We start from the raw sequence: 16,675 nt of genomic DNA on the forward strand, positions 1-16,675 counted from the left end.
GCTTAACAAGAACTTTAAAAATAGAACAAAGTAAAAGTTTACAAAAAAAACAACAGCATTCTACCACCCCTAGATGAGACTGTGTAAGCAGAAGATTGACGTTACACTGTTCTCCTTTATTCAATCAATGCCGCTTTCAATTTCTTTTGGCCTCATCTCCTGATTTAAAAACCAAAAAAAAAAACAACCACTAACCAAAGGCACCACTTACATAATTAGAAAATACTTAATTCTGTATGAGCACTACAGCTGTAATAAACTGTATCAGCAGGAAATAACTAAGTCAACTATCAAATAGCTTATTTTCCTGTTACTTACCTTGGTGCAAATTACTTGGTTCAAGCAATTAACATACAGTTCTAAACCATTTGTTCATGCTCTTTTCAGAACATGAAAATCATTACGCAAAAGTTTTTTATGAATATGAAGTAGATAAAAATCTAAACAATATTTAATACTGGCATTCATTTACAGTTATACTAGCATTAAAAGATTTTTCACTTACCAGTCTGCTATACATCCTGTTATTAAGTGGCCGAAGATTAATCCTACCAGTAGGGAGAATTTTGCAATGTGGACTTTCCAGGCAGAGTCACAAACAAGATCCCACTAGAAGAAAGACAGATAAACCAAAATAAATCAAGCTATCCTCAGATGCAGTTAAGCATACTATCACATGTGTAGACCTCCTTGAAAGCTTCAGCCCTAGAACAAGTGCATGGGAATGGCAGTTTCCCCCTTGAGTCAAGCCCCAGATCCTACAAAGTATTTGAAAAGACTCATTTATTTGAGTTTCATCAGACCCTTATTGACAGAAGGGGAATACTCAACACTTAAGTCTCCACCCTCTTCAGGCCACCTGAGTTTAGATGCTTCGGGGAGCATCTCCAGGTTTGGTATTGCTGATGTAACTGTGGTATATCACTGTAATGCCCCAGATACCTGCTGCCAGACAGCTTGAGAGGACATTCTGCTATTGGCCTACTTGGCACCACTTGAAGACACCAGGAAAAGCAGCTGCTTTACCACAGACACCAGTGGCTGATACTTTCAGGCTACCATCGGCGAAGCATCAAGATGCTTTTGTTTTCAGAAAAGCATCCGAAGGCAGTGGAAGGTGATGAAGACTGATGGCATGGCTTGTCAGGCCAGGTCTGAAAAGCCAGGTCCTGGCATCAATCCAGAGAGCCGCAGGACAGCAACCCCCATCATGGCTTGCAGATCAGTCAGGGCCTGAACCTCCACACCAAGGCTCTCTGTGATACCGAAAGCACCCTTTGTGTCCAAAGGAACAATGGATGGACCATTCCAGGAAGCCCGCCCTTCCCAAGAGAAAAACAGGAACAAGGTCTCTAGCAAGGCTTCCCTAACCTCCAAGATGTTTTCCTCCTAGACATCAGACTGAGCCTCAGGAGAGCCAGGCTGCATTCCTGGCTTAAACCCAACACCCTCATTGCCTTCAGACATATAACTTAGTCTCTCTTGTGTGTGAAGCGTGGATAGTACCATCATACCCTTGAATAAATGTGGAAGATGTGTTTGCTCGTGGTTTGTGAAGTGTTTAAATATTGATGGCAACAGGAGCCATACACGTTTCATGAACAAGTAAGTGCAGCTAACTTTGGAGAGCCAGCTACTCCAGAACCGAAACTTCACAGAATAAATGGCTGTGCATGTAAGGTAATAGTAGTGCTGTCCCAACAGCAGTCACTGAAGTTTCATGGCCAAAGATGCAGAATTAAAACACGCAATTTGTTTTAAAAAGTCAGGTGCAACTTCAAAAGAGAGCTTCACTCAAAGAGCTTAATTAGGTGCACTGCAGTGTTAGGTATTTTCGTGACATGCAGCCCTTCCATAAATAAGGCAGCTCTGACTCATCCATCTGGTTCAACATCACAGAAGACATCCTCCCCAGAACACACCATCTCACCAAGAAGTGTAGCACTACTGAGGCCAAAAGAAACGTGCTGGCTTTCGGCAAACATTCATGCTCAGGCTTTTCATTTTAATTAAATGTATTTTTGAGTTCTTCACTGTTCCGACTTGTAGAAGTTGGGACATACACTTCTGATCCTCTGCACCATTCTGCAAGCCACAGGTTAATGGTACTAAGGAACAAGAAGCAAGTGGTATGAGTGTTTTTTCCACTGAGTAGCTACGGACTATTTGCAACAAGCAGCTCAGCGAGGCAATGAGAATTGCTCTCCGAAGCTCTTGACTTCTCGGAAGTATTTAGCGAGCAGGAGAAATGCAGTTCCTAATATTTACAATTATAGAACCAATCTCAAGCTCACAAGAAAAATACCTGTCCAGGCTAGCCATAATCAAAACAAAATTCAGGAGGCACCTCTGAGCTCCAGGCAGCCTTTCAAATGCTCTGGGCTTATTTTCACAATCCAGAAGGTCTGTACAGCGATTAGAAGTGAGAAATCACTTTTGAACGTAGGGTAGAAATTAAGCATATTAAAAACAGTCATATTTATACACAAATACTTTTAAAAGGCAAGCACTGCAAGTTGCTCATTGTCACATTATTGCAGTCAGAGGAGCTGTAATGCCATCCAAGTACAAGGAAAGCAAACAAAGCAGATATATCCTGGTGCCTGTTCACCTCCACAGCCAGCCGCTGCTGGCCCTCGCACGGAGCCCGGGCAGGGAACGTGCAGTGCTGGGTCACACATAGGTGAAGGTTCATGGCTGGAGGAGCCTGAGCCTCATGTTGTGAAATTTCAGGCCGGGACAACACGGCAGACACCGAGTTGTCCACTTTGGCACACAGAGCAAGAGTTTGAAAGCAGAAGAAAAGTTGAACTCCCAGCAGGCCCTCCAGCAGCGCCCTGAGCAGGCCCGCTCCCTCCGATAAGCTATCTGGGAACCACACATCTGCTTGTTTGCAAGGCTCTTGCCCAGCCCCTCAGCCCCTCTGAAAACAAACCCATCCATTTCTCTGCAAATCCCGTGTCTGACCGCTTGCTGCCTTCAGCTGAAGGACTATTCTGGAGTCTAGCATAAGCCTACCAGGTATACAAAACAGGCACCAAACACAGATTTGAGGTTTCAGCCTCAGCTTTCACACAGAAAGAAAACCCTCACAGGTTCCCATCTTGCAGCACGCTGGGCAGGCAGTGCTGCTGACAGCTCAAGTGGCACTCCGAGTAAATCTGCACCAGGAGATTGTTTTGGCCAGAGTCTAGCCAGTAATCCCCTATCACCTCATACAAAAGGTAGATTAACGTGTCAGGAGCAGCGAGACCAGAAAATCCTGTAGCTGCTCTGGCAGAATCCCTGGGTGTCCCATTTGGGAGTTAGCAGCTCCCAACCTGAAGGAAGGGTGCTGCTAAATTTACAGTGTCCCCTCTGTTTTCTCTTTCTTTCTGTCCTCTAGCCTCCTAATGCAAGAGGTCTGATAGTGATATACAGAGCTGATAGGTTATGTTTATAAATATAATCCACTATGCAAAACATTAAGAGGGATCTCAAAAAAAAAAAAAAAAAGCTTTTTTTTCTGTGGCAGTACAGCAATGTGGAGAATTTGCCACCTATGCAGATGTGCAATGCATCGCAAGTGTTTTTTTCATGTTGTGACAGCGCTTTTTGCCAAAGCCTAAGAAGTCACACCTTCAGGATCCTAATGTTTAATTGATCGCAGTGAGTCACCACCCGTGCTGTGAGTCACTGTGCTTCAAACCAGAAGTCAAGCTGGGGGACTATTTGAAACACGCTTCAGAAGACATATGGCAAAAATTAATGCACCCAAGATGTAACCATCCTGCACCTTCCTTGCAAGAGATGGAAGTCTGGGCAGGGCTCATGCAGCAAATCAGGATCTGTAGTGAAGTTAAGGCAAAAGTTTTACCTAAAATGCAAATTTAAAATCCGCTGCGTGTCAGTTTATCTTGACCCTTGGAGAAAAGGCTCCACTTTGGGATCCCTGGCCTCTAAGTGGCATGTACGCCACAGCCTGACAGGGCAGTCCCAAATCCCTCCTGGGGAGAAGCCCCATGCCCCCCTGTGTGTTTCATGGCGGTTTTGAAATCTCTAAGTGGCAATAAGAATCAATCACTTGTCACAGAGGTCCACATATGATGGGTCTCTTTCTTTGTTCTTCTCCTTCCCGATTCATCATTTCATAACCAGACCCTGGCGGTTTTCCCTGCACAGCGCTAGCATCCATCTTTTCTCTCCGTTTCTATGTAAGTACCTTGTATAGCCAGAGTTTAAATTTATGATGCCTTCACATTCTCAGAGTATTTTTCCAAAAAAAAAAAGAACCACTAAGTTATTAAAAAAAAAAAAAAGCTACATATAAAAACAAAAACAATAATAATAATAAAAAAAGAATCAAGTGGTGTTTTTCATACAATATATATTACAAAAAGCAAAACCATCTCCAGGTCCTTGAAGAAAAGCTCCGAGTGAGCAGACCAAGCACTACCAGTAAAACAGTGCATGCACAAATAAATAAGTAAATACAGAGAAGCAGAACAGTCAGTTCTACCCTAAGATACCTCTCTCTAATGCCTCTTCCAGTGCTCAACAACCAGAGCAGTGCTCACAGTCACAGCCACTGGAAGGAACCGTGACAAGACTTCCCTCGAGGACAGTGCTCCTCTCCTCCCCACTTCAGCCCCCGGCCAGAAATGACAACCTGGCTTTGTTTGTAACGTTAAATAAAATGTACAAGTCCCAGAAAATGGCACAATGCTCAGCTCTACAGGAAATAACTGTGCAGTTATGCCACGCTAAGAAGTCTGTAGGAGAAGATTCCCAGAGAGACACAACAGCCCATCTGCAACACAAAATTGGGGTGGTTTTACTGACAGACATTCCTGAAAAACAAAACAAAAACCCATGGGGCCAGCCCCAGCACACTTTCAGCATCTCTCCTTCCTGCCAGCAGTGGCAACGACAGAGCATTTAATCTACTTAATCTTCAAGGCTCAGGGTAGCAACGCTTCTCAGCTGAGCTCACAGCTGGGCAGAACACTCCCCAGTCCCAAATGCATTTTAAGCATCAATAAAGTGTTCATGGGAACACCTGGCATTTTTGACCAGTACAGCCAGCTGGGTGCAAGTACCAAGAATTTCGAAATGGCAATGCTGGGAACAAAAAAAAAAAATCAAAAAAAATAATCCTGGAAGACTTCAGAAGAAGAGGCAAAAATAAAGAAATTTCTCGTTCTTTGGCCAGCCACACTCAGAAGCAATTGTCTTCCAAAATACATTTTTCCCACTGATGGGAAGAAATCCCTACAAAAGCCCTACATTCTTAGCAGGCGCAACTGGACTTACCTGGAAAACATAAATGCCACTGAAAACAAAAACAAGACAAACACACATGGAAAAGGAGAACAAAAAAGCCAACAAGCCAGCTATCCAGAGGTTTTGTTGTATGTTTTCTTTAAGTACCTAATCAAAGAAACCCACACCACCTATGCTTCAATGCCCAAACTCAAGACACAGCAGACAGCTGACTTCCAAGCCATTTTTTTTCTGCATGACCTCCAAGCACAAAATACATCCGACTTTTTTCAACTTCACTATAGGTGGATGCTTTTGTTGAAAATCTCCAACTAATGCCCAAGTGCTTTGGACTTCTTAAAGATAAATCCTCCCACTAAAATTTATCCTGAGCAAGCACAGCCTGGTATTTTGAAGGATTTACAACTGCCCAAGTTTGTAGGAACTTTTACTGGGGTAGCAGGAAATATATTACTGGTACCACAGCAGCACTTTTTGCACATTTTGAAGAAGAATGCAGCTCCTTCTGACTGCTGCCACAAAGCCAAGGGTTTTGGGGACACGCAGAGGGGGGCAGAGGGGACAGAGAAAGAGGAGAGGGCGCGTGAGCCAGAGGACACGTGCTCAGCAGGCTTCCCAGAAAGATATAATTAGACCTTGTGCAGTTGTAGGACAGCAGTTTCGTGTACCTATGAAAACAGTTTCCATCCCTGCAAAACAGTACACAACTACAGACTTCCCAGGTTTACCTAACAGTTGCTGAAATTTAACCCAGCTGAAGTTGCCGAAATACATCCTTTGGATAAGCATGACTTAGCCGTGATATTTCCACGTCAAGTTTTGAAGCGTATCTTTTTAAAGCCTGGTATTTCAGCCTTAAAACTAAAGCACATGGGACTGGTGCCACGCTATCACGCATCGCTAGGCGAACGCTGATACATAAAACAGCGCTTCCACCTGCTTTGCAAACTTCAGCTCCGTCGTGAGGAAGGAAACCTAAGGCACCGGCTACGTCAAGCTGCTCTCAGTCATCGCCCTGTGTAATGATTACCTCAAGGTAAACAGGTTGGCCCCGCTACGCCCTGCGAGGCGATAGCAATGACGGGAAAATTCCTGCAGTATCCTCAAACCTTTTGGTCACAGTTCACCTGAGACAGCTATCTCCACACCATGGTGACACGGCTCCAGCAGTAGCGTGATTAGGATAATCTGGAAGTGGCTTTTGGTTACATTTGATTGTTCTGCACTAAAACAACCTTGCTTCATGCCGTAAGCAGAAAAGACCCTCCAAGCTATCCATCAGCAGAACCCCAAGATGACAGGATGCCATCCGATAAAACGCAAAACTAGCCAAATTTCATCTATCCTGCAGTTTCACGTTTTAATCAGAAGCAATTAGCTTCTTCTGATCCCAACCTTGCTCTCATCACAGATCTGTTTCTTTTCCCCACTGGGACAGGGAAGAAGGAAGTTTGCTAAGTAAATAATCATCACTAATACGCTAACAATTAAAATATGATTTGTTAATCATATGACAGTCTTGTGAATACTCAGCACGATTAAGTCAATTTTAGTAGCTTCTATATACCACCCACTTCTCCACCGCTTCTTTTATTTTCAGTAGCAGTTCTCTTCATTCTGAGCCATTTTGATCTTCTCCAGCCTTCACCCTACCGAGATTAGTCAACTAACTCGTTTCTCAGCTGATGCGATCTGCTTTGCTTTGTCCAACTCCATAATGTCATCCAACAGCAAAGCGCTGGGAGATACAACATCTTGCTCGCAGCTTTCATGGATGCTACATTCATACTCAGGACATTTCCATCTCTCTTCTAGATCTCTGTGCTGCGATTGTCTTTTCTACACGTGTTCTGACATCATTGGGAAGTCCCTGTCACAAAACCAACTAACTTAAAACCTACTCCTTGCTTCAAGACCAAGTCAACTGACCAAGTCACACGTGTAAAAACGTTTTTCCAGTGCCACCCCTCAGTTTTCAGCTGATGACCACCCTTATGCTGAACAAGGCACATTCTGGCAGGGCTGGCTTCGTGACCCAGCTAAATAAGAAGTTGAGCAAGCTGCCAAATTGGTGTTTTGAACCGGTCTAAATGCTGTAAATAGAAGCCATATGTTTAAAAAACCATAACCCCCACAAAAAAAAAACACCACCCACAACATTTAAGTTAAATATTAACATTTGCTATCATCTGATAATCAAAAACAAGTTAACGCTTTGAAGACCAACATTTTCCAGGACAACACATGCTTCAAACTGCACATAGACAACTTTAAAAGGGCTGGCATGGCAAAATCCAATTCACACTCTTATTAGGCTGTCTTTTGAAGTGGGGGAAAAGCCTCAAAAATGCCAAGCATGGAATGAAATTCCAAAATGCAGATGGTAAGAGGAAACCTTTCCTCGTGAGAAGCACTTGCTCAAAGTCACCGTAGATTAAAAATTAATTTTGACATGCAGTTATCATTGCTGTGACCCTGCCTGCTCATCATTTGAGGTCTACAGTCATTATAACCCGGGCAAACGGAAAAGAAGAGGGAGAGGGAAAAAAGAGTCTGGTATTAATTCAGACTGAACTAAATGTTAGGGGGAAGGAAGGAGGGATAAATATATTCAGCTTGCTTCACAAATGAAGAGAAGAAACTGGTCTGTCAAGCTTGTATTGTTCATGCAGACAGGGTTTTACACAGCCCTGGGAGAGAGAGCAGGGGAAAAGGTCTTACAGTGTAATTTACATTCCCTATCCTTAATAATATTTGTAGCTGGGACGTTGCGACATTGTAGACATGCTCATGGACTTCGGTCCAGAGGCCAGGAGGAGACTGGGCAGCACCAGAGCACTAACACAGAGACAGCACTCGAGCCAAAATGAATTCCTCCAGCCTTGACCAAAACCCTTTGCATGGACCCAGACCACCTGGTGCTGTGGAAACAGTGCACAAGAGCAACCCTAAACCACATGTCGTTGGATAACGTGAACGTGCTGTTTTCTAGACCTTACAAGTAACATTCCTGATTCTCCCAGCCTCGTTACTTGTGTACCTAAACACCTGCCCCAAAAAACAGTATCAGAAAACACTCACTTATCTGGTCTTTTGTTCTCACGTTTCAGTAGGACAACCTGCATTTGGGGCTCTCTCCTTGCTGTAAATTAAGGGCAGAATAAAAATCCTAACAAAGCTCTACACTACATATTGAATTTTCCTCCCGGGGATAAGGTGAGAGATTAAAAAAGAAAAGAACCTTCCTTGGCAGTACAGACCTTCACTTATATCATTTAATACGCTACTGAGAAGGCTTTCAGGCAGTACAACAGTGAGGACAGCATTACGTACAGACTGATGGTGTGAGTGGTAAAGATGTCTGCGATACTGGTGGAGTCAGACAGAAGCACACGCCTTGCACCAGGCTTCTCCATGGGACCCTTGCCCCAAAAGACCTTCCCCCTTGCCTCTCATCACCAGCTCAGGGGCACAGGCTGCGGCCCCAAGAGCAGCACTTGCACTTTGAATTCAAATAAGGTCACCTGCTGGCAAAAGCCAACAGAAAATAATCACATTTTTAGAGCCAAGCACACATTTTAGAGTTGAAGGGACTGGAGCCCAAGAGACACCATGCTTAGGGAATTCAGCATGGAAACCTCAGCACGGCTACAAAGTTGCAGGATCTCCTTCTCCAGATGGGATTCTCCCATCTTCTACACATCACCTACAGCACAGACGATTGCTGCCTTCTCCAGCAAGGCTTCACCCTCATCTCATCTACAGTTTCTCAAGGATAACCCCAAGCCAGGAGTGCGAGGGGAGGAAGGCATACCAGAGGGTGCGAGCGGTTGTTCCAAGCAGGGATGCCAGGTCGTGTGGAGGGGAAAATAGATGGAAAGAAGCGGGCTGACGGGGAAAACAGAAGACAAAGTACATAAAAGCTTAAATATTTCAGCTTCTTCTAAATTTAGCAGCTGTCTAGAATTCATCTGGAAAGCTTTAATTTAAAGCTTTACACCGTTGATATGGCCAAGGGTTTCTACGCGAAGGAAAACCACCAGTTTCATGCTATTCCAGATGCTCTTTCATTGAAAACGAACACCTTCACAGCTGGCTGGCCTGTGATCCTCATCTCAGCGTTACCATGACAAACAGCGGGACTGGCTCCAAATTAAACGCTTCCCTAAATGCCAGTTCCTCCTCTTCGGAGATTGCTTTAAGAAAACCAGGATGGCATCTTTTACAACTGTGCTCTCGTGGTCAGAGTAAGAAGTAAAACTGCTAGAGCACGTTAGATATTTGGGTTCAAACCGCCCGAACAGCTGGTAAATACGCACTGAAGCTTGCAATTCCTGCTGCAGCACAGGCAGGGTTAGTATGTGTAAACTGAATGACTGAGATACAGGATCTGCTGGGGAGTGGAAACAAAAACAAACAAAACCCCAACCATTTCAAACATCGCGTCCATCCCAAATGATAATAATGAAAAAAAACGTAGTGGTTTCACACGCACACTGAAAATGAGGAATGGGAAATGCTCAATACCAAGTCTTGGAAAGCTGACGATGACTTAAAGACACTGCAAGATGGAGCTACCTTCATAGAGGATTATTATTATTTCTACACGTTTACAGTAAGCTGAAATCAGATTCCTGTATCCAAGAAACTTTATCATAAAGCTGATAATAAACACTAACTCTACGTAGGTTCCCTCTAGTGCATAAAATCCATACCAAACAGATAACCAAGACGACCTCAGTCCTGGTAGCAGTATTGGCCTTAATGCAGTCGCTGTTTTCTAGACCAATTGCTTAGAAGTGTTTTGGCGTGTACATACCGCCCCCTCAAAAATAAATGAAAGAACATCTAAGCTCACAAGACACGTGTTTGTTGTCTGGTGAGATCACAGCTGGTTATCTTGCACGCTGGCATAAGATAACGTCATGTTTGCAGGTAGACAGAAAGCAACTCTGCACAGCTGCGCTGCACCTGGGAAGAGGGGTGTTGTCACCGAAACACCCGCCACGTCCTGCACGCTGCTCGGCCAGGAATGCACTTTCTTTTAGGGTGGTGTTCATCAGTGCCCCGATAACCAGAACGCAGATTTGTTGACCCCTTTATCACGTGTTTGGAACAGAGTTAGTCATTTCAAAGCCTTGTCTGAAAGAAATTTACATCAGTCCTCCTGCGTGATGCAAGAATCTGCTTTGCAGGTCCCTTCACCCCCTTGAACCTGTAAAATGGAAGCAAGAGCACGGGCAATACGCTAGCTTTGATCTTGCTGCTTCTGACCCAGCTACTGCACTGGGTACGATAACTCAAGGGTTTAATTATCTGGGACCAAGTAGAAGCTAGTCAGCCATGAACCAACACTGACAAGAAAAATCCTGGTGGTTGCATGAAAAAAAACAACAAAAGAGAAGCATCAGCATTTCTGCAGTCTTTTCTGATGCCAGCCAGCTATGGGATACACAGAAGAGAACAAAGATTTCCTCCCATTTGTGCCTGGAAAGGGTGGCACAGCTCTGATTTTCATAGAAGGGCTGGGGTTGGAAGGGACCTCTGGAGGGCACCTGGTCCAACCCCCTGCTCAGACAAGGACAATTGGAGGAGGTTGCCCATGACCACATCCAGATGGCTTCTGAACATCCTCAAGGAGGAGAGTCCACAACCTCTTTGGCAACCTATGCCAGTGCTTTATCACCCTTCCTTTTGGGAAGGACCTTGTCGGGGATCCCTCTGAATTAATAACTGCATTCTGAAAGTGCACTTGAAATGCACACCTACCCCTTCTCCAAGAAATACCACCCAATGAGCAGTGCCAGCTTCATCTCTGCTGTTATCACAGAGATTTTTGTGTTGTAACATTCATGGTTACTTGCAGGTACCTGCAATAATCCCATGAGACACCACCACAGCCCAGGGCAGGTGTCACCATGCAGAGCCATTTCACTTCATTAATCTGACAGAAAACCCAGGGAAGAAAAAAAAAAAAAAAAAAGTATTTAAAAATCTGCCAGGTTAGCAAGCTAAATCAGCTGAAGACCAGTCCAGAAAAATGCCAGAACTGTCAAAAAGGAAGAAAAGCAGGACAAAGGAAGAAAAGGTAGGACAAAGACATACCTTTGTAGGGGCAAATAGCATCATGTCGCTGCCTGAACTGATCCTTGTGCACACCAAGACAGCACTGCTCCAAGCTCACTGCTGGGCAGAATCACCCCCAGAGCACAAGGGAGAAGGGGAGGTCTCCTGAATTATGCTTCCCTTTTGATTTTTTGGTGTGTGTGTGTGCATACAGTCAGCTGGAGGCTCAGCCAAACTGGAACGAGAAGGATCAAACCAGCGGTAGGTCGGCAAAATCACGGCACGTTACTTGGGAAAGACGATGACTCAACCCAAATCAAGTGGGAAGCTAAGAGCCAAGAGGAACAGCATTGCAGCAAAACAAGGCATCTGGAGCAGAAAAGCAGCCACAACAGGAATTCCCGTGTGACCAGACATGAATTATTATTACATAATTGTTCTGGGTGATTAAAAAGCAGCTTCCAACTAGCCACTTCTCCCTACACCGCTGCCGAGAGCGGGGCTGATCTGGAATGGCACAAGCCTGTGCAGAAGGGATGATGTGCTACCATCCACTGTGATTTAATCAAGCCTCAGTCGCTGCCCATCACCAGCTCTCGGTGTCCATGATACGGATTTGGGTTCAGAAGAACAAACCATACCACCACATAATGCTGTTCAACACAGCAGACAAGTCACCCCAGCAAAGGAGGGAAAAACAACAAGTGCCAACCCCATATCTAAGAGCTTCCATGCAAACTTTGCCCCAAGATTACAGCCAGCTATGCAGACAGAAGGTTCAGCCACTGAAGAGGTTGACAAGAGGGTTAGAAAAGTCCCTGGTGAACACACCCCAACGTCCTGCAATGTTCCACAACCATATATGCTTTGTTGTGATTGTGTTGCTTTTTACATTCATGGTACTAATTCATCTGGACTGTCATTCTGCAAATAGGCAAAAGGAGACCTCAGGTTTCCCCTTCGCAAAACAAAACAAAAAGAAAGTAAGGGGGAATATTTCTCAGCACCCATCCTCTGGACAGTGGTGAGACACACAGCCCATTTAAATGATTTTCTTTAACTAGCTTTTTGCCCCAAGGCTAGTTGAGGATATGCATCTCACAAGTGATGGAGCTGCGCTCTGTTCAGAGCGATGTGATAATGCTGATGATGTGACAAAGAATAGATGAAAACCCTCAGAGAAAGGCTTAGTGGTGAAACAGCCTTACAAGTGAGTTCTCCTGGAGAACATATCCTCGAGATATTTATGTACAAACCACGCTCGGGTCCAAGATTTATGCCCCAAGCCAGGCCATGAGCTCAGATCTGTGATTTACCACGGCCACCGGAATTCCTGTGGTTACGTTACACATCTGACCTCTTCGCTGTATGTATTTCAACGGCATTAAATAATGAGCAGCACGTCTTTTATTACCGTTCCCAGTCCCAATGAGTGGCAGCACTATAAAAAGCAACGCTCCCCGTGACTCAGCCCAGGAGGGCAGGGCTGCTCGCCGAGGCGCACGCGAGGCCACCTCCAGCCCTGGCCACCAGCCCAGCAGGAGAAGGGCTGGAGGTGGCCAGGTCTCGACTCAATGAACCCCAAGTGTGACGCAGGAACAGGTGCTGGGAAAGAGACAGCTGAAAAAACAGGAATGGAGAGATGGCATCTGAGGAAGCCTCCATGGGATGGGTCAATGAGGCTGTGGAGACAGCAAAACCCATCCTAGCTTAGGGTCTGCTCCCAAGGTAGGTTAAACATCACTGTCCCCAGTTCATTGACAGAAGGCGGAGCAGGAAATATGCTTTGCACTAAATAACCACACTCATTTCGTTGTTTTTGAAGAAAAGCATCCATCAGAGATGAGCTTGGACCACTGAGGATGAGAACAAGGGGACTGAACAGCCAAACACAAGTGCATTTTTTTTTTATTAATATACTTTTGGCTCTCTTTACGATATTTCAATATAACCACTGGCTACCACACAGATGACTGTATATTAGACTAAGGCAGATTTAATAAAACTCTATTTAGAAAGATGAGAACATTGCATAATCCATTACAGAACCAAATGTATTTTTGAGGGGAGTTACGGGAGGTCTGAACATCCAGGCTCCTGAATCCATCATCGGGGCCCTTCTGCACAAAGGGCAGTGAGATGCACCCAAGAAGAGGCAGTGGCTACGAGAACTACTCCCACACTATCGGAGCTCCTGGTGGTTTATGAGAGAGCCTGAATTCGGCTACATTGATGCTGTGTTTGGGTTTTTCCTCCCTTTCTTCACTAGGATAAAAACAGCCAGCACACCCACCCAGAAAACCCCAAAAGAGAACAAAAACACAAGCTAAGGAGGAATCCTGACCCTGTGAAAACAACCTAATTATAATTATAAGGGATTACAAATCAAAGAGAAAAAGCTGCCAAGTTTCTGGAAGCAAACATACAACAAAAGCTCCGCATTGAAAAAAAAAAATGTAGTCTCCAAAGATGATTATTATTCTTTCTAGTAGAAAACAAGACAGCAGGGACCACAGCTGTTTATTTATCCATTAAAATTGATCTGCCCTTTACTGTGAGTTCTTCCAAAGAACACTTTTTTATTATTATTATTAAGGAAGTATGCAAGATAGCAAACCAACTCTCCCTTGACCTTCTGTGGTCAACTTGATGATGACCTTCACAAGGCTCTCAGCGTTTGAAAAAAAAAAAAAAATTAAACAGTTTGCACTCGAAAGGAATATTCCGAGATGATTTTTTCACGCTCAGGCATCAGTGTTAAGCCCTGCACCATATGAATAGCTCTGTCTCTGGTTATAAACAGAAGAAAATCTGCTTCTCTTAAATGTCAGATTTCATTATGCACTTCTACATCACACACCATTCACATCTACCATGTGCCTGTGTTTTTCTCATGGAAGGAGTGCAGCAGGCTTGTTGGGTTTTGTTTTTTGTTGATTTTTTTATTTATTTTTTTTTTCCTAAAACCAGTCTGGGTTTGAGCTTTTGGGGGATTTGCTCTGTTTGCTTTTCCAGTGGTGCGCACGCTTTCGAGGGACACGAAGATAAACCAAAATGATTTTCAGTGATTAATCCAAGTGCGTGCTGGCTGACCGTGGCACAACCACAGCAGTCATCTGATTGCTGCCCCGCTCCTCACGCCCAACCAGATAGGCACAGTCACACCACAACACTTCCACGCAGGAAGTAATTTCTGCTGAGCCGGGGGGATTTCGGCCACAGGGAGCTACTTTCCCAGTCTAACAGTTTCATTTTACGTTTCCAAGAACTACAGCTGTCTGTCAGTACCGGCGAGGCCGGTACACGGGTGGCAAGGCTTCCGCGTGGCCGGTAGGATAAGCGAGCGAAGCCTCGCAGGTGAAAAGGCAAGGTGGGCTTTTCACAAATGCTACTCGGCGAATACGAAGCAGGGGTAGAAAGCAGCATGGCCCACACACCAGGAATTTTCCCCTTTAGCCTTTCCAGTGGGAGAACCACGAAACAGAGCAGCACCCTGTGCCTCGGGAGGCGTACACCTCGCGCGAGGCATTTCTCCTTTTTTTTTTTTTCTATGGAAAGAGTTATCGAGGCAGCGGCTACGAAGCGGGAGGGATTCAGCAGAACTTTCTCCACCACCTCCATCCCCACCTCTGCCCAAAAGCAGCCTGGCTGTAGGCACAGGGACCCGACGGGAGCCCTCCCTGGCTGGCGGCACCCACCCGCAGCGCCTCTCCCAGGGGTGGCAGCCCCAGGGGGGCGAGCATCCCTCGGGCAGCCCCTCTCCTCACCTTGCTGACGACGTTTTGGACCAGGCCGGCCCTGATCCGGTAATGCCACTCGTGGCAGTCGCACTCGCTGGCGTTGCCGGGGCCGGGCAGCGCGGTGGCCGTGGGGAAGATGCCGCTGCGGTTGGCGTGCCCGGGGGGGACCAGGGAGCCGTTCCAGTCGCCCTGCTGCCCGTCCGCCTGCCGGCACCAGAAGTCCGGCTGGTCCAGCAGGAAGGAGTCCGAGAACTTGCTGAAGCCGATGAAGAGGGCCGGCACCCAGGTGAGCAGCACCAGGGTGCGCTGGTACCCGCCGCCCAGCCCCCCGAGGAAAGGCAGCACGGAGCCGTCGTAGTCGAGGAGCAGCGGGCTGCAGGCGGCGGACGACGACGAGGGGGGCGGCGGCACCGCCTGGATTTCGGCCCCGACCCCCAGCCCGGCCCCGGGGGGCGGCCCCGGGGGGGCGGCGGCGGCCCCCGGCACCGAGCCGTTCTCCTCCGGCAGCGGCCGGCCCTCGCGGCGCCGCTCTATCGCCATGCAGCCGCCCGGGGGGGGGGGCTCACATAAGGGGGGGCTCCACGGCAAGCCCCGGCGCCTCCCGGCGAGTCGAAGCGGCCCTCCTCCTCCTCCTCCTTCTCCTCGTCGTCCTCCTCTTCCTCGCACTCACGCCTCGCCGAGCGGAGAGGAGAGGGAAGGAAAGGGAAGGGGGGAGGCGGCGGCGAGCGAGCCCCTCGCCCTGCGGCCCCCAGCGGGCTGCGGCTGCCGGCGGGGCCCCCCCCTCGCCGTGCCTGTGCGTCAGGCGGCACTCATCGCAGCTCTCCCTGCCCCCCCCGAGCGGCACCGCCGAAAAGAAAAAGGAAGGAGCCGGCCGGATCCGAGCATGCGATGGGCCGAGGGAGGGGAGGAAGGAAAGGAAAGGGAAGGAAGAGAGGGAGGAGGAAAAAAAAAAAAAAAAAAAAGCACGAGCAAACAAATAATAATAATAAAAAAAAAAAAATCGCCCGGCTACCCCGCGGAGCAAAGCAGGCGACAGCGAGCCGTGCAGAACCGGTGCAGCAAGGCTGTAGGAACACGCCTCCTCTCCCGGTTTGGGCGAGGAGGAGGAGGAGGAGGAGGAGGAGGGAGGGAGGGGAGGCAAGGCGAAGGAAGGAGGGGAGGAAAACACCAGCTCCCGCTGCGGCTTCCCCGCTCCCAGCTCAGCTAAAGGTCCCCCCGCGGCCGCGGCGGGGACGGCAGCGGCAGCGGCACCCCCCGGCCCCCCTCCGCGGGCGGCTCGCAGCCCCCCATCCCGCACACCTGGCCCCGCAGCACCGCCGGGGGGACCCCCCCGAGCCCCCACCTGCCGGCACGGCTCGGCACGGCCCCCCCCTCGCTCCGCCCTACGCCTCCCCGGCACCTGCTCCCGGCCCGGCCCGGCCCGGCCCGGCTCGGCTCGGCCCCGGGGGAGGGACCGGGAGGGAGCGGGGGCGGCCCCGGGGGGGGCTCCGCGCCGCCCCCCGGCGGGGCCAGGGCCGGCGGAGCGGGGCGAGCATGGTGCCGGGGGCGGTGCGCCCTGCCCGGTGCACTGCGGCTGCGGCTGGGGCGCTGCGAGGGGGGGAGGAGGA

At 47.7% G+C, this 16,675-nt stretch overlaps 1 protein-coding gene across 2 annotated transcripts in view; it reads right to left on the reverse strand.

Annotated features, from left to right (window-relative positions):
- Positions 1–16,396, reverse strand: part of SLC22A23 (solute carrier family 22 member 23) — a 95,230-nt gene extending 78,834 nt beyond the window's left edge. Inside the window, exons 1-2 of one of the 2 annotated variants that reach the window (XM_068670962.1) lie at positions 15,096–16,359; positions 506–609 (exon numbers count right to left, since the gene is read on the reverse strand). In XM_068670962.1, the coding sequence (XP_068527063.1) occupies positions 506–609; positions 15,096–15,608 (617 nt within the window). In that variant the 5' untranslated portion in view covers positions 15,609–16,359. Of the gene's footprint in view, positions 1–505; positions 610–15,095 lie in introns of both variants that reach the window. The other variant, XM_068670964.1, reaches the window with a different exon arrangement.
- Positions 16,397–16,675: the final 279 nt, after the last annotated feature.

The sequence above is a fragment of the Anas acuta genome, chromosome 2, assembly GCF_963932015.1.
Source record: "Anas acuta chromosome 2, bAnaAcu1.1, whole genome shotgun sequence".
NCBI lineage: Eukaryota > Metazoa > Chordata > Aves > Anseriformes > Anatidae > Anas > Anas acuta.